The 22880-nt window shown below is 40.9% G+C and overlaps 2 protein-coding genes across 4 annotated transcripts in view; one reads left to right on the top strand and one right to left on the bottom strand.

Moving 5' to 3' along the window:
- nfat5a (nuclear factor of activated T cells 5a) overlaps positions 1–20632 on the top strand; it is a 26564-nt gene extending 5932 nt beyond the window's left edge. For 2 of the 3 annotated variants that reach the window (XM_088379042.1, XM_088379041.1), the window contains exons 2-12: positions 3838–3966; positions 7641–8259; positions 8716–8899; positions 9876–10066; positions 10154–10326; positions 10523–10657; positions 10738–10790; positions 10874–11006; positions 11285–11466; positions 11547–13701; positions 14026–20632. In XM_088379042.1, the coding sequence (XP_088235168.1) occupies positions 3838–3966; positions 7641–8259; positions 8716–8899; positions 9876–10066; positions 10154–10326; positions 10523–10657; positions 10738–10790; positions 10874–11006; positions 11285–11466; positions 11547–13701; positions 14026–14390 (4319 nt within the window). In that variant the 3' untranslated portion in view covers positions 14391–20632. Of the gene's footprint in view, positions 1–3837; positions 3967–7008; positions 7072–7640; positions 8260–8715; positions 8900–9875; positions 10067–10153; positions 10327–10522; positions 10658–10737; positions 10791–10873; positions 11007–11284; positions 11467–11546; positions 13702–14025 lie in introns of those variants that run through there. The other variant, XM_088379043.1, reaches the window with a different exon arrangement.
- Positions 18841–22880, bottom strand: nudt7 (nudix (nucleoside diphosphate linked moiety X)-type motif 7). The gene is made up of 3 exons (XM_088379051.1): positions 22481–22880; positions 21681–21839; positions 18841–21553 (listed from the first exon to the last, which is right to left on the bottom strand). The coding sequence occupies exons 1-3, from the start codon at positions 22637–22639 to the stop codon at positions 21218–21220; spliced, it is 654 nt and encodes a 217-aa protein (XP_088235177.1). The 5' UTR covers positions 22640–22880; the 3' UTR covers positions 18841–21217.

Raw genomic sequence — 22880 nt, 5'->3', positions numbered from 1 at the left:
GTTCTGAAAACAAAATGCCCGGGTAATGGCCTCTCTGGGACAGTGAAAACAACTCTGAGAGCTCTCTACAGATAAACCAATGAATCCAAATGATTAAAGTCAGGCGACTGGCCCATAACCTGTGTAGTTAAGTGCACGGGTGGAACACGCAGTTATTGTGTTGCAACTTTGAAAAATTTCAAAAGTAGTGTTTTGATAGAAGAGCAGCAATATGCTACAGAAAACTACGATTATTTTGTAAATAATGATTAACTTTTACGCTTAGCTGACGTTCTCGATTCTCTTTAGCATATTGAAACGGAAGTAATATTTGCCGCATGGGAAGGCAATACCTGTAGGTCACGCTTTTGTCCTGAGCTTAATTTTACTTAAAATTTCAACACACACCCCTAAGTGCATTGCACAGTCCACAGTTCTATTCTTAGCAGCAAATGTGAACAAAACACTCATGCAAAAGAGCACTGTTAATAAGCGGAAAGACCATGGGGGCTTTAACACAACAGAAATAAAACAGCTCATGGGCTTAAGCCTGATTTTCCGTTGTCCGCTGTTTGTCCCTCAACATGCCAATGTCCATAAAGTTGTGGCACCTGTTTGAGACCATTACTTATTCCTTATAAAAGCTCTTGCATGTCCAGTATGTTGTAAGCAATATGTAATCTTTGAAATCTTTGTACACTAATCAGCATCTAATTATCTCTATTCATCTGCCATGATTTTCCCCTGTTTACTCAAAGCATATCAGTCACACACTCAAAGATGAAGTAGTTACAAGAGCAAGATGAAAGCTAGTACACATGCATTCTATTTGTCAATATCAAGGGTGTGGTTTTACTGTAATCGCACCTTGGAGAAGTGCAGGCAGAATAAAGTGCACTGCCTGGCAGGTCACAACATTCAGACATTAAAAACAAATGTTGAAAAGACATATACCACATTCAGTCTGGTTTTACTGTAATCCCTTTTTTTTTTAATGTAACCTATAGTCATACAGTTTACAAGAGTTTAACAACTAACTTCTTTTTGGAATGAGAAAACAAATATTATTAAAACTGTGATTCTGTTTTTTTGCTACATGGCTGTCTGCGATTCTAATTAGTCACCCAAAACGTACACAAAGGAATTTAATACCCCCCTGCGAGTCATGTTTTGAAAGCATGCTAGCTCACATTTCATGAACACATCCATTTCTGCCGACAGCAACTCTCACCCAGTAGAATGTTCACTTTGAGTCACCACTTTTATTTTTTTCTAAAGCAAGGTCACTATGATATGCAAGATTCGAATGCCGGATGTTGCAAGTTAACTGAGGCCGCACGTCATTCTTCTGACCTGTCACTATATTCTTATAAAGATAAAAGGTGAGTAGTCAAAACTTGACAAATTCGGGAGGTTCTTTGTCTACGGTTTGTCTCAAGTGTTCAAGAGGATAATCATAGCTGCGGTGTTTTGGTGCAGGGATCCATTTTGGACCGCACATTTCTTATGTGCGCCAAAAACATTGTCCTTGTGAATAGCCTAATTCATTTGCCCCCCTCTTAACCACAAAGCCAGCTGCAAAGAATAAAAATGGACCAGTGACCTTGCTGCTTGACAAAACCCTTTAGGCATGTGCAATATCAGCTGCTCGTGCCTCTAACGTGAGGTAATTTAATTTGTCTTAAATGCGAGCTAATGTTAGTCCGTCCTTCTTGCGTTGGTGTTTTCAGACCCACTTTGATTTAACCTTGTACAGATCTACTCTGGCAACTATAAAAACAAATGTGAAACCTCACCAAAACATTTCTGCAACTTTATCAGCAGACGGGAAATGTGAAATTTAAACAATTACAAAGCAGCTGGGGAATTTGCCTGGCTTTTTACAATGATGTGGTGTAGATTGGATAATTTTTCATTTTTTAAAAAAAAAAACTACATTTCCACTGACGTTCATAGACAATTTCGTATTTAGATTTATTTAAGGCAGAATGCACGACAAAAAGTAAAGTAAATTTGTAGATTTGTCTGAAAATACACGTTTGAAGGATATTGCTGAAAAAAATGTGGCAAGACTGGGTATTGAGTGTCAAAATTAATTATTTAATCAACTATTTGGTTGTCAAATTAATTGACAACTACTCTAAAAATCGTGTAATCATTTAGAACCATTGTTTAACTTTTCAGTAGTCCAAATCCTATGACTTCAGCCTCTAAAAAGTAATTTTCTGTTTTTTGTAGGGGTTCCCCTTTTCTACAGTGTAAAATTATAAGAAAAGTGTAATTCCTCTACAGACATTTTAAAAGATGCCAATTTAATCTCAACTAGAAAAATAAAGGCTTGCTATGGGAAATTGTCGAAGTTCTCCAGGCCAGATGAATAAAGTTTTTACATTTCTTGGCTAATACTCCTGAGCATTCTCAAGTGCCATGCCCTCCATTCGAACCGGCGCAATGACATGACTTAATCCAGTGTTGACACATCATATCACATGTCGCCCACACCGGTTTCCTCACTACACTCATAATGTAGGTCGACTGTAACAGCCCAAATTTGGCAAAAGGGAAAAACTCCCGTCCTAATTACGTCATGCAGAGGAAATGCATTTGCATATATGATCGTAAGAGAGCCAAAACGCACATATTTCAGACCTCTAAGCCTGTAGACAAGGCTCTGAAATGAAAGGAGTCATCAAAACTGAGTTAATGTAGAATTTGGCTGGACAGCATCTTTTGTAGGCAATTCTAGGTTACTGTGAAAATCAGTTCCTACTGCAACCATAAAATTCCTTATTTTTTTAACCTCTGTAATTTAAGAGTACCATTGTTTGTTGGATTTTTCAAATGTTGGCACTTGAAGTATTATAAACCCAATGCCATTTTGTTGAGAAATTGCAATTTCCTGCTGGTAATAACTTCAATCCCTCTGGACGCAAGCTTGCAGCGCTTACACGACTCTTCTTAAAACAGATTGTCTTGAGATAAACAATAGGCAATAGACAGTGCCTTGGTTTTTTTAAAGGGGGGGGGGGGGCTCCAGTATAAGCGGCGATAACTTTGCGGTGTTCGTCAGTCAGTGGTGTTGCTGATGTCACTGAAGATCATGTGTCTTGGCACTTTCAACATGATCCTGGTGCTCAGTGATTGACCAGTATCAAATGACTACTACACATACCTGGCGCTGCTGTTGCACAGCCGAAATAGCCACGCCGGGGTTTTGATATGTCGCATCCTCCTAGCAACCAGACTACCTAATCGCCTATTTAGGCCATTGAGTGGGGCTTATTCCAAAGGCGCCACGCTGCTTGGTAATGGGTTTCTAGGAATCGCATTGCTATCAAATATCCGGGAATGTCTCTCTGGGTTTCAAGTCACTAAGCCACTTCACTGGTGGATAATTGTATTAATCATGGGATGCCATTTGTTATTTCAGTTTTGCCAGGAGAATCTGTAGACTTGGGAAATGTTTTGCTTTTGTTGCTCGGGTCTCCTTTTATGCTATTCCAGATATTCCTGAGCAAGAACATGCTTGAGTCCCTCGCATAAGATTTTATGGATTTTTTTTCTCTGTTGTATAGCACTTTATATACAAGAGCAACTATAAGTTCAGTATCTTGCTCAATGAGAAAGATGACATGACTGAGAAAATGCTATTCAAATCCCACTGCTTTCTCAATTTTAAGCGCCTTTAGGTTTAATGGCCAACTTTCCCAATGACTTTTTTAGGGCTCTATCATTTAGCAATTATTATTATAACACTGAAGCTCAAGGCTCGTACCATCTCCATTACAGCGAGTGAGTCACTGCTGCATATTTTTTCCTTTTTAAAACATGATGTATCCGCCTCATCTTTGATTTCAGAGTCTGTATATGACCTCTTCCCCAAAGAGCTCCAGCTCCAGCAGTCATCCACCCAGACCGACTCAACCACCATGAGCCAGAAGAGCGGGGGAGAGGCGGGGCCTCCTCCATCGGCAGCCTTGGCTTCAGGTGAGCCACTGAAACGCCGTGAACTGGGATCAGATTCCACTTGTTCTCCAATAATCTTGAGAGAGCAGGAACAAATAAATGGTGACTAGGAGCAACCTTACCCTGTCACCAGTTCCAGAGACAAACTAATTTGTGACCATATGATGCATTTCAAGGTTTTCTTTGTAGCCGTTCCACCTATTACTGCCCTGATTTCATACTTGTTGCAGTCATACCAGCAGAGGCATGCCTCACTGTTAGTCTTTGTGTTGAGGACGCCATGTTCATCTTCCATTCTGCTACTGCAATGTGTGCATGCTGCTCTTCACTGTCCTACTGGCAAAAAAGGGACTATAACTAAGACATTTAACAAAAATTTAATTTGCGGCTTGTTAAGTACTTTGAACAACATATGGTGGAGGTAAAGCACTATAAAAGTGCATTTTAAAAAGGTAAAAAAAAAAAAAAAAAAAGGTAAAGACCCAATGATTGTCACACACACATCTGGGTGTAGTGAAATTTGTTTCTGCATTCAACCCATCCCCGAAGGGAGCAGTGAGCAGCAGCGGAGCCGCGCCCAGGAAACATTTGGTGATCTAACCCCCCAATTCCAACCCTTAATGCTGAGTGCTTAGTTACCATTTATAAATTCATTTTTGGGACATATTTTTCAACAACAGTACAATTAGTAACCCATTCAAACTTGATTAAAAGGGATACGAACATTGATGGTGAATTTGGGTCGTGACTGCAGCCTTTACTTGCAGAGGTCGACACAAGCTACAAAGTCTAAAATTAGTGACAGTACTGTATACTCGAGTGTAATGAGGAGATGGTAAAATGGTGTCAAAATTTGAATACCACCCAACCCTAGTAATTAGCTTTCCATCCGTCCATCCATTCATTTTCAGTACAGCTTATTGGGTTGTGGTTTTGCTGGTGCCTAGCCCAGCTGACTTATGTATAAGAGGTAAGGTACACCCCAAAATGGTTGTCAGCTAATTGCAGGGCACATCCAGACAATCTACACATAGTACATCCATAATTAGTGGGACAGATAATTTCTTTGATTTTATTGAAGTTTGGACATTAGGCAAAATTTCTAATTCCCAGCTTTTATTCATGATATTTACATCTTTTCAGGTGAGCTAAATTATTGGAACATGTGAATGGTGGGTGTTTCTAGTTGCTCAAGTCTTATCTCTGTTATGCTATATTTATCCCTTACTATCTAGGTTTGTTTATTGATCACCTCATAATTTATTTATTTTTTCTATGTGAGTTTTGTGTACAGCATTCTTTAATTTAAGCCTGTAGTTTATTGAAAATGATTGACATTATTATTATGTTGGCAAGTTGTGTGTTTCAGCAAGCTTTTTGGTTATATAACCCTTTTGAAAATAGAATAATAACAATTTAGAAAATTATGAATGGCTTTCACAACTGTTCATAACTACTGTAGTGTTAATTTTATCAAGTATTTGTAAATTTAGCCCCAGTTTTAGTCCGATATCAATTGCACTGGTTTATTTTAAGCACATTTAGTCAGCCTGATCTCAAATTCATTTAGTTAAGTTTTAGTCAACTTGTTAGTCTTTATTTTAGTCCAAGAAAACATTTGTCTATGTTTAGTCAAGTAAAACGTTTTAGTCTACATTTTGTCAGGACATTCATTTTACCCTTTTAATAATTTTCATGTTTCATACACGCGTTCCATGTAGGAAAATCTATTTAAAGTTGTTTTGAAGTATCTATAGGGTACTGTTTAATTTAATCCTAGTTTTTAGCTTGCATCCTTTTGTAGCTGCCCATGCGATTTGTGTTATAGTTTGCTTGCAGCTCCTAGATTACGGTAGCTCATATTCGTCTGCTTCAACTAAACTAGGTCATGAAATAAAATAACTTAAATCAAGCTATTGCCATGTATTAAATAAAACACAAAAGTACCGGTAGTTTAATTAAATGGAGACATCAAGGGGGTCTCATCTTGCTTGTGGCTGTTCTGTCTTTGTCCTCTATGTCCTGCCTTCTCAGCCATTACATTTTTCAGCTAAGAATCTGTCCTGGTTAAACATTTCTTTGGTCAATCCCGAGATGGGCCTTAGGTCATTGCCATATTTATAGGCCCACAAAATGATGTCCATCCATTCAAGGTGTTTTGCACTGACAGAATGCCTAACAGACTTTGTTTGTCACCTCACTCACATTTTGCTGCACGTCTCCCTCTGATGCTTGTGCTTGATTTTTTTTTTTGTCTTTTGGCTTTTTTGGGGAATTTGAAAAGAAACATTTGGGTCATAAACTCTTACCGTGCAGTAAAACATCAATGCAGCATCATCTGGCGCCGCGGATCAAGAGACTCGCCGTGGCCTCAAATAACCGTTCATTCTGGCATCACCTACATTATAGAGGCTGTTATGTGTGATTATGTAGTTTGTGCCAATGTGCTATTCTTTCACTTACTGAGACACATTTACACATCTTTCAGAAGGTGTCAGTGTAGTGAGTGGTAGTGCTCAATCTTTTCGATAAAGGCAAAAGTACTTCAAAAACAAGAATGTGTGGTTCTGAATTCTACAGTAAATACTCTAAGTGTGAAGTTTCAAGTGATTAAAGTTACAACTCTGCACTTGAGAGAAGCAGCCATTTTTCCCACATATAAAAGATCCATGCATTCTAATGAAATTGTGAAGTTGCCTAATCATTGGACTCGACAAATTTATGTGGTCTGACCTTGGATCGTGGTTCAGGAGAGCCACCACCTGTTCTAAATGGGAACGATTTTAGTCTGGAATTGCATCTTAAGAGCAAACTGGTCAACAGTGTTATTATTGAGACAGCTGCACTGTTAATGAATCTTTTTTCTATCCTGACCCTAAACAGTGCTGATCGGAAGCATGAGATGCTGTAAAGTCCCTCTGAGGATCAGGAACCTAATGAATGCTTCAAAACATCACAAAGCAGTGCTCCCTCCACAATTTGAAGATATCCAATTTACTGATTGACAGAATCTTGAATGATCAGCTCTCTTGTTGCTCATTGGCTGTCTCGTTTTTATTGCAGGAAGTTCCCTCTGAGGCAGGGAGTGTCTGCATATAAAATGGTCTGCAGTTCACTGCTCCATAGGTCAGAGGCTTGTTTATTCTGTCTCTATGGCTACGCTCAGTCCCAACAAAATCTTCCAATTGGCATGCGCAAAATACTTTTGACTACTGAATGCACATTGCACAAAGTGTAAGTGATAACCCTGGCAACTCTGGCAAATTTAATTTGACTCCACATTAGCAGCTTGCAAATTGGGCTATAGATGAAACTTTTGACCAGATTTTGTTAAGTTTCTTTCTGGCAATGTGTATGTACGAATTTGTAGTTTGCTTTTGTTTTTGTAAATGAAGCATGTCAGTTTTGTCACATTGATTTCTGGGAGAAGGGGCTTTGTAGGAATCAAAACATTGTGGGACCTATAGTACCCTTCTCAACTTTAACTTCAGAATTTGTGATCAATGCTTGACAGCTCTCGCATGCACAGTGAGGGCATAGGACCCATAACATTCTAGAAATTACTGTTGGGAAGAGGGGAAACCAATTCAAACCCTGCACAAATTCAGCTGCTTGAGTGGGACTGCTTGAGTGGGACTGCTAGCCCGCTCCGTGCCGATCGTCCTTACTGACTTATTTGTCTTATGCTGCTACAGATGCCACATCTTCCACCTCCAACCCCTCTGCCTCCTCCTCCTTGGCCATGGGAGCCCCAAGCTCCGTTGGCCCGTCCTCTTCCGACCATCTCAAGGCCCCCCAGCATCTTCACACGACTGGAGGGGATGGAGCTGTAGCGTCAGAAGTGCAAGTCATGGAGGCAGGAGCTATGTCTGCTCCCAACAGGAGCAACAGTGGAGCTGGCACTGCAGCTGGAGATCCTGGGTCAGGTCTAGGAGTTCAGCAGCCTCAAAACACTCCATCAAAGCGGAGACCTGTATTGAGCATATCCCCGCCACCTGAGGACCTGTTCGATGACAGTCAGATGTCCTGCTTAGAAGAGACCCCTGTAGCCGGGGCACCGGGGCCAGAGTCTGAGCAAAGCAGTAGCATATGGGCCGATGACTCGGTTTCCAACTTCAGTTTGGTTAGCTCCTTCTCCTACAATGACAACACGGAGGTGCCGCGCAAGTCAAGAAAACGAACCCCTCGCCAGCGGCCGGGCCCCAAGCCTGCTCCCCCAGAGGACAGCATGGATGTGTTTGACGCTGACAGTGCCAAGGCGCCTCACTTTGTCCTGTCCCAGCTCGGCCCGGACAAAACTAGTCCCATGACCAGGTGGGTATCCCAGTCCCCTGAATAGAATACCCAACAGCCACTTTAGCTTAAAGTGGTACCTTGACTTTTGAGTTTAATTGGTTCTGTGAAAACTAGTCCCTGACCAGGCGGGTATCCCAGTCCCTTGAGTTGAATACCCAACAGCCACTTTGGCTTAAATGGCACCTTGACTTTTGAGTATAATTGGTTATGTGACCAAGTTTGTGACTCAATTTACTAATTTTAGCTACAGTTTGTGACTCAATTTACTAATTTTAGCTATTATGTTCAAAGTTTAATTACTGTTCATACTGTATTATTTGTGTGTTGTGTATTTTCCTTTTGGGGAGTGTGGAGATTTTAGCACACAAAAGGACAACCAAACTAAACAAATACCTATGTTAGGGCTCTTGCCCAGAAAAGTACCACTGTAATTATGACAGAGGTAATTTAATTTAATTGTTTGTTTCATTGCAGCTCTCTCGACTCAGGGACTGTGGTCAAGGGTGGATCGCTATCTACTCAGTTTCCTCAGAGAAGCAATGGGAAGGAGCTAAAGATGTTGGTGCAGCCTGAGACCCAACACAGGGCTCGATATTTGACCGAGGGCAGCCGAGGTTCTGTCAAAGACCGCACACAACAAGGATTCCCTACCATTAAGGTTGGACTAAAGAGATTACGCGGTGCTTATTGGAATTGGTCTAACATCCTTGTTTCTTGTTTCGCTTAATGACACTACCCAATTGAAAAATTAAGTCATATGCATCCTGACTGTAATAAATCCAAGCAAGTAGCTTAACTCAACATGTAGCCTGAGGAAAGCCCTTCAGATAAACAGTATATCTGTCTAGTTGTGTAGAAAAGAACTACAGTGAACTCCAATGTATCGCAGTGAATACGTTGCAGACCAGGATTAGGCGCGATTCAGATTTTTGACACCATTTAACTGCCTCCTTATTACATACACCATGGTGTACCCTCACTATTTTTAGACTATTTCGCATCTGCTTACGGCTTAAGTCTTAGTATAGTCTGGAGTCGTGGCCAAATCCATGATCAATGTTTGTATGTTTTAACTTTTTAGTCCGCTAAAAATGAAATAACATCCAATTTAGAGGCACAACTTTTAATTGACAACCAATTGATTATCAAATTATTGGGCCATGAAAGGCTCTGCTTAATTGCCGGCGCAAGGAACTCTTGGCCTGACGTGAATTGGCTATTTTACTGTGATTACAGTAGGTTGGCTGTGCGTTTATTAATTTAGTGTGATGTGGAGGCTGTTGTGTTACAGTTCAATTGGCTTCCACATTAACTGGCTCCCGATTCCAGCGTTGGCTGTTAGACCAATGTCAGTGTTCCTGTCTGCAGATTTGTGGTCTTACACTGAAGACACTCAACTCTAAACTCTGGTTTGTATACATACTGTAAAATCCCCTGCTCAAAATCTGCAATATTGCAGGGGTTTGAACGATGAACAGGGATATAGTAGCAGGTGTTCACTGTACCTGAAAGCACAGATATTTACATTGTCAACATGATTGATGCTCTGTCAACGCTCGCCATGAGAACATAGTAGTTATTAATTCGGATGACCCGCTTTGTTTTTTAATCATATTGTTGTCTTTTCTTCCCAGTTGGAGGGTGTTAGCGAGCCAGTAGTGCTGCAGGTGTTCGTAGCGAATGACGCAGGCAGAGTGAAGCCTCACGGTTTTTACCAGGCATGCAGAGTGACTGGTCGCAACACCACTGCGTGTACGGAAGTAGACATTGAGGGCACCACTGTTATCGAGATTCCACTGGAGCCCAGCAATGATATGACACTTGCGTAGGAATTCTTTTTTTGGTCAATTTTTTGATGGATTTCTGTTAATATCATAAGAATGAATTTTTCTACTGTGTTGTGTTTGTACAGGGTAGACTGCGTAGGAATTTTGAAGCTCCGTAACGCTGATGTGGAGGCGCGTATTGGTGTGGCAGGATCCAAAAAGAAGAGCACCCGGGCTCGATTGGCCTTTAGAGTCAGCATTCCCCAGACGGATGGATCCACCCTCACCCTACAAGTCACCTCATCACCCATTCTCTGTAGTAAGTAGGAAAGAAGGTTGAACCAAAACAATCTGTGTTTCGCTACAGGAACACCTGTTGCATTTGAATTGTATCAAATACACACAGTCGGTATGTCAGCTTTGTCATGACACCACTGAACCCCTTTTAGCTTTGTTATTTTTGTGGTAAATACAAGGATAAGAGTTATTTATTAGAATCATCTACTGTTTTCCAGCTCAACCAGCGGGAGTACCAGAGATCCTGAAAAAGAGTCTCCACAGCTGCTCTGTAAGAGGAGGAGAGGAAGTTTTTATCATTGGAAAAAACTTTCTCAAGGGAACCAAAGTTATTTTTCAGGAGAATATTGCAGGTATTTATTGTCACTACTGTATTCATAGTTTTCTATGCGACGTTTTGAAAGAGGGAAATAATACTTATCCATGTTTCTAGATGATAGCTCCTGGCAAGCTGAGGCTAATATTGACATGGACCTTTTCCATCAGGTAAATGAAAATAATTGGCTTGTTGTAGCATGCATCAGAAGTTAATTTGAAAACAACTACGACTGGATCTTCATTTTCTGCAGAATCATTTGATTGTCACAGTTCCTCCCTTCCACAACCAATCAATAACTTCGCCAGTTTCTGTCGGGATTTTTGTGATGACCAATGCTGGTAAATCACATGAAGCTCAACCTTTTACATACTCTCCAGACTCAGGTAATCAGACTGGAGCTTCTTATTTCCATGATGTTTAATGAACTGCCAACCACCAAGGCTATTATTGATAATGTGCTCCCATGAATATAACACTTTCATAGACTCATGTATATGATGCATCAGTGCTAAATTTAAGGTCTCAATTGGGTTTACAAATTTCATCACCTTTAGCGTTGGGTTTCATCGTCATTGCTATTAGAAAGACTATAGTATGCTATAGTATGTTAGGATATATATTTTTGCCCCAAATCATAACGCTATCATTCCCCCCCCCCCAGCTGATAATACAGATGCTCAAGCAGTAAAAACTGAGGAACCTTCCTTCAAGACATGTATATTTGACGGTCAGATCCAAACTGTGTCTTCTGACCAAACTGACTGTTCTAGTCAGCCTGTGAAAAGGCAAGAGGACACACCAATGGAAGTATCTAGCAATCCACAGCCCACAAACGTGTTCAAGGTGAGAGTTTTTATACTGTATGAGGCAGAAGCAATCAGTCGTAGTTTTTGCTGATCCATGTTTTTCCATTCATACCATAGCAATCGCCTGGCCCGGTTGTTTCAGTGCAGCAGACACTTGAGCTCAGCTCTAGCCCTCATTCAAGCGGGGAGTCATTTCAGAGCTCTATGCCCCTACAACCTGAGGATGTAGAGCTTCCCCAGGCACCCTCTGTCTTTCCCAGTCTAGAGTCTCTTAACACAATACAGAAACAAGACATTGCCCCAACAGCATCCTTTCCAATGTCAGGAGATCCAACCATACCCCCGGTGACACCAGAAGTCCCCCAGCAGTTCCTTAGAGACCCTCAGGAAAGCATCCCTTCTGAAAATTCTACCAGTGGTGGGGTTGTGGTTGTAGCCATGTCCCAAATAGCAGCACCCTCTCCGCCCCAGCCACAGCAGTCACAAGTTCCATTATTTGCCCAGGAAGGCGTAGCTCAGCTGGAGAGGGCAGTAAGGGAGCTCCAGGCTGGAGGTAACACCACACTCCAGCAGGTTATAGAGGCAGCTGTAGCCCAGCAGCAGCAGCAACAACAACAACAACAGCAGCAGCAACAACAACAGCAGCAGCTAAATTCAGTGCTTTACAGCCCTACATCCGCCGCAGACACACTTCAACAGCATGTCCAAGAGAACATGAATAGCCTTAGGTTGGGCGCTACAGATAGTTCACTGTCACCACAGCAACAGCTGCAGATACAGCAACAGCAAATGCAACAACAGCATCAGCAAATGCAACAACAACAACAGCAGCAACAGCAGCAAATGGAACAATTTCAACAACAGCAAATACTTGGTAACCTTCAACAGCAACATCATCTCCAGCAGCAACAGCAGCAAGTCCTTGGAAACATGCAGATTCAACAACAACTTCTACTGCAGCCGCAAGACCAACAGCAACTACAGCAGCAACAAATTCTGGAAAACATTCAACAACAACAGTTGCAGCAGAACCAGCAACAAGTTCTAAACAACATCCAACTTCAAGATCAACAACAAAATCAAATTTTAAGCAATTTACAACAGCATCACTTACAACAGCAACAGAGCCAAGCACTGAGCAACCTGCAGCAACAACAGTTGCAGGAACAGCAAGTTTTAGAAAACCTGAAGCAGCAATTTCAGGCCGAGTTGCTCCAGCCTCAGATCCATTCCAATCCCCAAGTCCAGCAGCCAGTCTCCCTCCTTCAGCAACCTGGTGAAATGCTTACCATCCAAACCAGCTTCCCAACACAGCCCCCATCGCATACGTCACCCCCACAGCAGCTATTCCAGTCGCCCAGGCCTATTGCAGAGACCCAGAGTTCCCAACAGCAGGTTCAAGCCGCACTCCTCCAGAACACCCTGACAGTCTTGACAGGTGGGAACCTCAACACAGAGCAACAATCCACTGGGTCAGCCCTGTATCTATCGCCGAGCTCTCAGTCTCAGCAGCAGCAGCAGCAATTGGCATTCATCTCCACCATGGAGACATCCAACAGTCAGCCCCAACCCGTTGCCATGTTTCATAACCAGCCTCAAGCTCAGCTTTCGCAAATGCAACAACAGAGCACCCCCATGGAACATCAGCAATCACCGCAGCAAAATCAACAGCAGTCACCGCAACTTTCCATTGGCCAACAGGGCTCCTTGTTCCAAAGCATACCGAACCATTCGCAAGCTAACCCCCTCCCCCAGAATCAGCTCTCCCAGCCACAACAGACAGGTCTCCTCCTCTGCACGGCAGATCTAAATCCTCAAACTATCATTTTCAGCACCCAGACCCAAGGATCAGCTCCAATGGGCAGCATCCCAGTTGGACTTTCCCAACCAGAAACAGCCGAGCCAATGTCCTTCCAGGATCAAAGCTCCTTGGCTAACACCTCGACATCCACTCAGAACCAACAGCAAAGCATTTTTCAGGAACAGCAGCCCATGCAAGTGGGCACAAGTTCTTCTAGTGTCCCCAACAATCAATCTGTGGAGCTATTCCTGCCCCAGGCGTCCCTGTCTGGCCTACAGAGTACGCTCGGTTCGCAAGAGCTAAACAACCAGGCAACAGCCCCTGGCACGACCATTTTTGTGGTCCAAAGTACTGTAGGCGTGGTGGACAGCCCGGGCCAACAGCCCCCAGAACAGCTTTTCCAGACGAACGTGGGGGAAAACGTGGCCCAGCGTGGACCAGCCAACTTGTTTGTGTTTGGGATCCAGAATGGTAAGTTGCTTTCAATTGTCATCTATTTTCTACCTCCCTCAATCCTGTTCAGGGTCATAGGAGGGTCTTTAACCCAGTTGACTGTCAGACAACCTGGACTGCTAAGCAAATCGTGAATAGGGATGTGAACATGGTCCGAAAATAAGACAGATGCCTCTCTCCTTCCTCTCTCTCTCATTTAAATGGTAAAATTGTATTTGATGTACTCAGCGCAACTGTTTGTACAGCGCTTCCAAGTAAATTGATTAATAAGCTCCCTCACCGACTGAATTAACTCGCCAGTCAAAGTATAATACTATATTTCCATTTTGTCCTCCTCTCAAGACACTCCCCAGCTGCTCAACTCATCTGGCTCAACCCTTCCAGTTCAGAACCAGTCCCAGAACACGGGCCACATGCAGCCCCTCATGGAACAACCCTTGGCCCAGGCGACACCAACCATGCACAGCAGTCTACAGAGCAGCCTGCAGGCACACATGCAGACCAGCCTGCAGAACGCCATGCAGGCCAACACCCAGGTGACTCTGCAACCCGTTTTACAGGCCAGCATAGACACAAGCCTGCCAACTCCCATGCAGACCAATCTTCAGATACCGAGCAGTTTACAGAATACACTGCAAGGCTCCATATCGGCGGCGGCCGACATGGGCAAAATTGAGGACCTACTGGAAAGTCTGCAGAAGCAGTGACGTTTGTGTACGTGCGGACCATGTGGAGAGAAGGTAGCCATGTTCTCCTAAAGTTGACCTTGACTGGCTGACGCATGGTGTTTTGTGCCAATGCTACAAAATTTGAAAATAAGTATATTTAAGAAAGAAATGCCCCCCTTTACCTTAAAAAACAAAAACAAATGAGCTTATGTAACTCACTTTTATTAACTATTTATCATAAATTATAGCCTTTGTATATCCATTGTCCTTGAATTGATGTTCTGCCTTTTGTTATTACCCCTCTTGCAGGATCAGAGAGGCCTGTAATAACTGCTTTAGTCGTAAAAAATGCAGTGTTTTGCTTTTCAAGAGTGTTTTAATATTGTGGGCCTAGGAGAGGGGGGCAAATCAACCTGTTTTTTTTGGATGAACAAACTGGAAGGAAGAATGTCAAAACTGGGGGAACTTCTAGAGCAGTGAGCAGGCAAAAGTCGCTTTCACAGTTAGGCAAGGACTAAAACTGATTGTAGACAAACATTGGGCTGAATCTCATTTTTTGGAGTGTGGAACCTCTAAAAATATCTACTTTGCTTTGAAGGGTGATTCTTGCAGATTCTTTGCTTGCTTTTTTCACTGAAATCCGCTCTAATGTTATGTATATTTGAAGGGCAGGCACTTTGAAAATAAATCCACAAACTATTACAGTGAATCCCAATTATTCCAAGGGGTGTGTATGTTCCAGACCCACTCCTGTAAATCTGCAATCTACAAAGGACCATAGTAGAACCTCAATTTGATGGACCTGGAACTAACCGACTCTAGATTTAACATTCAAAATCTGCTGCAATAGTAATGGCTTACTGAAACTCAAAATGTCTGGTCGTAACAAGCCGTGTGAAAAAGCTTCGACTGACGATGGCGCTTCTGAGCATGCGGCTCGGCTGGGAGCCTAAGGTCGCCTACTCGACATCCGCTGTTTAATAGAGCGCTTGTCTTTTACTCACATTTGTCAAATATTCTATACTATTTGGGGGTAAAATAAGTATACAGGGCGCTAACCATACGGTTGCAGACAAATTAGGCTATCTCTGTGGCTATTGTGAAGGCTCACGATACAATTTGGGCATTTTTATCCTATCAAACCCATCAAAGCAATGTTTAAAGGTTTAGTAAAAACCTATCAAATATTTTCAATTAAAATTTATTTACAATAAGTTTTTTTTAGCATGGGTGCTACCGTCATTATAAACCTTAAAGCAACTTCTTTCAAGCATGATACAGTACTCGAAAAATATTCATGCTTTCTCTAAAAATGTCTGCTTGCTTAATACTACTAACATAAACCAATAATAACGTTTAGACTGGCTAAAGGAAATTCATGTAGATGTTACGTTAATTATAACACTTCTGAACTGTTTGCTTAATGATCTGCGATATATCCGGGAACTCAACTAATGAATTGAAACAGAGTGGGGTTCACTGTAATAGTCAAAAGTATTATGAAGCACATTTGTCTTCATTGACTCAAGTTGAACACTCCTGAATGAGATTGAACCCGGTTGAATACTGTGACTTCTATCTGTATTTCCAAACAACTATGAAGTTTGATCTTTTTCCCCCCAACTATGTGGATAGAAACTTTATACTTTGAGTGTCGTGTGATTTTATAGACATTTTATCTCAAGCACTTTATAACCTCCTCTGTGTAACCAGCTAATCCTTACATCCATCCATGCATCCATCCACACAAGGAAACATAAACGTGCATCACAATGGTGAGAGGGAGAGGGGGGCAGTCTTTACGATAAAAACATAACTGAGCATCTTATCAATAGTTTGAACGTTTAGGCCGACTTAGTATTGAAAGATTGAAAAATATATCCTAGGTTTTACTGTAATGGCATATGAGGGCCATATTTAAAATCCCAGAATTCCCTTGCAATTATAATACAGAATAACATCTTAAGAGGGTTGAATGTCGCTATAAGAAGTCAGAGTATTACGAGAATGAACTCATGAAGCTGCTCGTCAAATTATTTTCTTTTAATTCCAACTTTATCCGAAACATTGCGACTTTTTTGCCTCTAATTTTTCAGTGGCCCGAATACTGCTCGGCAGTTCAGTCCGGACGTATACATATCGGCCATTCCCTTGCAGTCGTTATTTGAATCCGTATTGTCCAGTCCCGTGTTGGCTGTTGTTATTTTCTTTCTTTTTCCCCATAGATGTAACATTGAAGTGTTTTGTTCTTTTTTTTTGTTCATACTGGTTTACCCCGTGTTTGTGGAAGTTTTAAAGAGTAGGCAGGCAGCACATGACGTTGGCACCTTCTGACTTTTTCTTGAGTAACTACAATGTTGGACATGTTCATTTTGGTTCTGCGGTGCCATGTTTAGTCACCGGAATAATCAGTGTGATAACATTTATCGTCTTCTGGTTGTTGCTTTGAAGCAGTGGTCAAACCAAAGCTCCTGACGTTGTATTTTTATTTTTAAAATGCCCTCATCATCGTGTCTGCTCATTTCTACTCGCAACTGTTGAGTATACAGTCCAGAGAAATATGTTTTAAAGGGTACTCTAAAGAACATTTCTGCCAATCTGCTCATTCAAAAACGGCGTCGCAACATCACGCTGCTGTACGTACTTAAGCATATCTCTAACAACATCAAAAATGGTGTTTCACTCATTTGTTTACATTTTTCATCTTTACTCTAGTCCTGTCGCTGTCCGTGATCCATTTTAAAGTAAATTATCTTTTTTAGACTTTTGTATCCATATATCAAAGTGTAGAGTATTTTTGTAACTTAAACAAACGAAAGGTGTTAGATTCTCACAATGCAGAATAGTTATCGGTGCTGGTATTTTGCCCGAAAGCTAGCACAGGTGTGTTGTGCTCAAAGTAAGTCCAGATTGAACTGATTTTTTTTTTTTCTTATCTTGTATACAGGGGATCCTTGGTTTACGACTGAGTGTTTGTCATACGGTGGTGACTTAACCCAAATTTGTATGTAATATGTGGTCTGTCAGAAACTTATTGTAATAAAGCCATAATTACAGTTAATAATTTTAAAATGCTTTTGGGACACAATTACAAAATTAATAAAATAGTTGAATCCATCTATTGGTTTGATAGTCTTGCAGATATTGACAACAGTGTTATAAAGTTGACATTTTACTTCTGAAAAATGACCACTTTTTCAACTTTTGGGATGCGCAAAAGGAAAAATAATAAACCTTTGAAGTACTTCTTTTCATTGTGTTACTACCGTAATTTTCGGACTAAAAGTCGCTCCGGAATATAGGTCGCATTAGCCATAAAATGCACAATAATGTGAAAAAAAAACATAAGTCGCTCCGGAGTATGAGTCGCATTTTGGGGGGAAATTTATTCGACAAAATCCAATACCAAGAACAGACATGAACGAGCAACAACAGGCTAAACGATAGGTATGCTAACGTGACATAAACACAAACGAAGAGCTGAGAACGGGCATGACGTAACATTCAGAGTTATTAATAAAACTATTACATAAATAACACGTTTATAAAACCATCTGTGTCACTCCAATTCATTAAATCCATCGTTCGTCCTTTGACAACAATGGGTGCGCACTGCTAATGACGCTTGCACTTCAAAATATTCCACAGGCCCGTATAACGATATATAAATTAGATATCAAATAACTATTATATAAGCAATAACATTATCAAATCATCTGTGCACTCTAAATCATTAAATCCATCGATCGAATTCCTCGTCCTTTGTCAACAACGCCGCGCATGCGCCCTGACGTCAGCCTCGTCGTTATTCCACAGATCTACTATATAACTATATTGTAGCGTTAACAAAGTACAAGGAAAGACGTGGGTTGGGTAAACGGCTCTTTATTTAACAAAACAAACTTCCAGGCGTGTGGCGGCGTGGACTTGCAGCCACGGAGGTGGAAAAGACATCCATAGAATAGGACCGGGTGTGCGTAAAAGCCATGACCGAGCCCCATCCACCGTCCCCGGACAGCCGAGCGCCGGCCCCCGACTTCTATCCATGGAGGTGAAAGAGAGCTCCGTAGAGTAGGACCGGGCGTAAAAGCCATAATAGTTTTTCAAACCTTCTGTGTCACTCCAAATCCTTAAATCCTTCAAACTCTTCATCTTCTGTGTCACTTAGAAACAAAGCCGCTAATGATGCCGATAGTACGTGGGGCCCTTCGTCATCTTTGTTATCCCCGCGCCGCGCTGCTGACGTCACTTGAAATTCAAATTACAGTAATCCCTTGCTACATCGCGGTTCGTTTATCGCGGTTTCATTTTTTTTTTTTTTTAAATTTTGAAAAATTGTGGAAAAATTCACATATAAGTCGCTCCTCAGTATAAGTCACCCTGACTTATAGTCCGAAAATTACGGTATATTTCGAGGACCTTAGTCATTGTTTGGTTGGCCTTGCAACTTAGTCCCTTTCGCAGGTGTTGGAACAGTAGGATCAATCCCTTTGTTTTTGTTGTAAAGTTTTGGGTTTTAAGGAATAAGGCAAAAATTCAGAAGTTAAGCTTATTATTTCATGATATTTAAATAAAGATGTGTTTAACAACTCAGTTTTTATTGGCCATGTTTGGGCATGCCAAACAAGGAATTTGACTTGAATTTGTAAATAGAAACTCCCCTATAGTTTGCCATAAAGAATACAAAACTTCTGGAAAAAATTAATGAGTGTGTATCGGGTAGAAAAAAAATTAAAATTTAGATTTTGGTCCCAAAATGTGAATAAACTGAGCTAAAAGTGGAGTATAGATTCCTCAAAAAGAAATAGGTCAAATTTATTATAGGCGAACCACACTCGTGGGGATTTTCTGTATACACAGTATGACTTTCTCATGAAAATCTTGTCTTGAAATTATTTCTCCAAATAGTTGGCTTTATTCTCAAAAGAATATTTTAGTATTAATATAACCCAGTAATTTGTCACAGCCCACTTAAATCAGGATTATCGAAAAAAGATATTATGTAAAAATATAGGGAAAACACTCATCGGCCATTAATATAGAAAAAAACTGTGAATTTCCTAACCTGGAAATGTGGTACGGCGTAAACCTCGGATCCCGACAGTTATGACCCACCCGACAATTATGACCCAGTGTATGACCCAGTGTGGCATGCGCTACGCTGTCACTGGTGGCATTTTCTTTTTCTCCCATCAATTCTTGGTCAAGCATCTCTCAAGTGGCTTTATTTTATTTTATTTTTTTAACTTATCCAGTAAACTGTAGGCCAGGTTAGCGTACACTAGTCAGTGACGTTTTCAAGCATTCCATTCCTCTTGATTATAGAGGGAACTAAAGAGCACATGTGAGAAAAGTATGCTTAAAGCCATACTAGAAGAAGAAAGTGAGTGAGCTTCAGTTTCATGAATGTAATTGTTTTACCTCATGCTCTGTGCACATCAGACCAATTTGCGGAGAGCGTTTTGTGGCTAATGTGTACATTTTTCCGTTTTGTTTTTTCTCATCATTGTCGGTCCTGAAGAAGAAAAACACTCAACTGAAGCAGGGGGGTGAAAGCACACAAAACCTTTTACACACACTTCTGTCTTTCACTGTTGTGTGAATGAATATCCGTGTATATTTAAATGTGAAATATACTGCAGGGGTATGTTGAATTTCAACGGTGGCGCTTTCAACAGAACTTTGTGTGCCTTGACTGAAAAAAAAAAAAGAAAAGGTTGTCTCTGCTGTTTACTCTATACTCCCCACTTTTGTATTTTTACAGCCCACACTGGTTGTTTTACTGCTAATGTTTTTTTTTAACAACCATTGCATGATATTCTATTTTGGGTGCCTCATGAGATTGAATTGAGGTTTAAAAAAGGGACAGAATAATGGCAATTGTTTCCTTGCAAGGGTGTTTTTGTGCTGCCGCGCTTTCACTGCATTTACTGTCGCTGTGAAATGCAAAAAAAAAAAAAAAAAAAAGGTTACTGTTCATTGCCAATAGCGTGAGCCGTATGTCGTCCTGTTGTGGTCAAAAGGAGCTTACCCTCTGTTTGCTTTCTCACTCTCTCTCAGTTGTGTGCGTGTTTGTTTTTGTGTGTGCGTGTGTGTGCGTAGTATATATATTTAGCCTTACAGCCCTGCATTAAGGGATAATGGTCAAGCACCCCAGTGTGTTATCATTCATCTGAATTATTATTATGTACTTGGCCTTGGTCTGGACATTTGTATACTCTCTTCAGTTTGTCTCTGTAATCCTGCTGCTACATTAAATTAAATAAAAAATGAATAACAAATCCAGAGGTCTTTTTGTTGTTGTCAATCACACATTTTTGGAAAAATAAACATCTCCCAAATTCATAATTGTTCAAGGTAGGCATATTGTCTTGGTTGAATTCTTTGTTTTAATCTTCAAAAATGACAAGCTATTATGCTATTAGAATGAAATACAAATGTTCGGATTAATTTATTTGGGGGGAAATAGGCAAAATATCAAAAAGGTCAAGTTTTTTTTTCTTTTTCAAAACCAGAACTGTAAGTCATATGTAAATATTTTTTAAAAGTATTACAGAAAAAATACACAGCAGCAAAGAAGCATTTGGCCCATTTTTTTATAAAAAATAATTTATAAAATGGGACTCATAATCTGAGAAAAATGTAACAATAGGAAATAAATTCTCATAATTACTAAAACTATTTGGAAAATATTGCTTCTTCCCTTAGAGCTTCATCAATGTACTTTTTTTTTCCGAAAATCACAGCTTTAAACATTACCACTTTGTCCTTTTCACTCAAATACAATAATTATACATTTATACAGTAAAAATTAAGCTCAATTGTCCTGTACACATCCCAATCATTATATGAAATCATCAAATGAGTCACAGTTTACTTGGTGTCCTCATTTGTTGTAACCTCTGCCTGAGCCTGCACATCAAGTCCTCTATGTCAAAAGTTGCATGACCCTCTGCTTTTGATGTGAGCGCGATGGTGGCGACAATGAAGGCCACCATGGCAGTCAGACCCCAGATGTGATACCTAACTTCCGTGCGGGGCTCCACAAAGTCAAAGGAAAGCGTTGTGGCCTTGGCGGCAGTGACTGATCTGATGAAAAAGTCCAATGGCACCGTAAAAACGGCACTCACCTCTGCCGTGTTGGGACAGGCGAGGAATGATTCCGGGATGAAACCCACCACCGGAGTCACCAGAAGAGAATTCTGGTCAAAAGATAGAAAGTGTTGAAGACCTGCACTTTGTGTTTTTTGTAGATCAGTATTTTTGCATGAGCATTTAAGAGGCGGTGGGGCGTCATGTGATGCATGATACAGCCAGAGTTCACTGTACCTTTGAGATAAAGGGCTGCAGTGTGCAAATGACGTGGACATCACCCGGTGGAAGACCAATCTCCTCGTGAGCCTCTCTCAAGGCCGTGTGCACCACGTCTTTGTCACTGGAGTCTCGCTTCCCGCCTGGGAAACACACCTCGCCTGCACTCACCCTCAGCTGCACACACACAGCGAAACCAAAACATTACAAAGGTAGTAAATTCAGAACAGTATATGTATGAAAAACAAATCTAGAATATAAAAACAAAAATCTGCAAATGAGCACACCTACAGGGATGAGAAAAAAAAACGTATTTTTTTTATTTATGGCTATACTCATACGGTTTCTAGCCACGTTTGGAAAAAAAAAACAATCCAACATTGTACCTGTAAAATTGTGAATTTTTTAAAAAATATCGGACTGAAATTCGTTAAAAACTAATCCTTGTAAAATCAACATTTTGTTTTGAAATTCCAATTTGTCAGGTTGAGTTCTACGTAAATATAACTTTTTTCTCGCATAATTGTTTTTTTTTTTCTTGACTATACATAATTTTCATTTCTAATTGATGGAGAGTAGTTGGTGTTTAAACAATCGTGTGCTAAAGCCCTTATAAATATATAACACGTTTTCTATAATCTCGTAAAATTTTTACATTTTCAAATTGAACATTCAAATAAAAACAAAATGTCCCATTAACGGTAAGCGCTTTTTTTTATTTGTAAGAACACGCCTGTGGGGTCCTCATCTGGTCCGCGGGCGACAAGTTAGTGACCCACTGGTTCAGAGAGGTTTTGGCATTTGTGCCCCCCGGTTACCTGTTCCGACCGCTGGGTCATGAGAGTATGTAGCTTCCCGCTTCTCACAAACAGAGGGACCAAAACGGAAGCTTGAGGCAGCTCTGCTTCCCCGAGTATGTCTGCTTGCTTTCTGACGTCAAATGGTTTGAACGCCGCCATCGTCTCCTTGACGTCCATTCTCGTCGCAGCAGGTGGAAGGAAAGTCACGACGACAACTTGGTAGTCTAACAACGTTAACGACCATGAGTTTGTAGCAACGTCGTAAAATTAAAAGCTTTAGTTCTGAGTAGATTAATTCAAGGTTGTAAATGAAGTTGCACTGTGGGTTATATAGTTAGCCATAAAAAGTTAAAGCGAAAACAAAACGATTTACTCGTTTTTGCAGACAGCATGTCAGCGGTGTTTACTACCAGAAGGC

The sequence above is a fragment of the Syngnathus floridae genome, chromosome 6 (assembly GCF_059516105.1).
Source record: "Syngnathus floridae isolate MCC-2025c chromosome 6, RoL_Sflo_1.0, whole genome shotgun sequence".
Classification (NCBI taxonomy): domain Eukaryota; kingdom Metazoa; phylum Chordata; class Actinopteri; order Syngnathiformes; family Syngnathidae; genus Syngnathus; species Syngnathus floridae.
The sequence above is the reverse complement of the archived record's forward strand: the minus strand, read 5'-3'. Positions and strand labels throughout refer to the sequence as shown.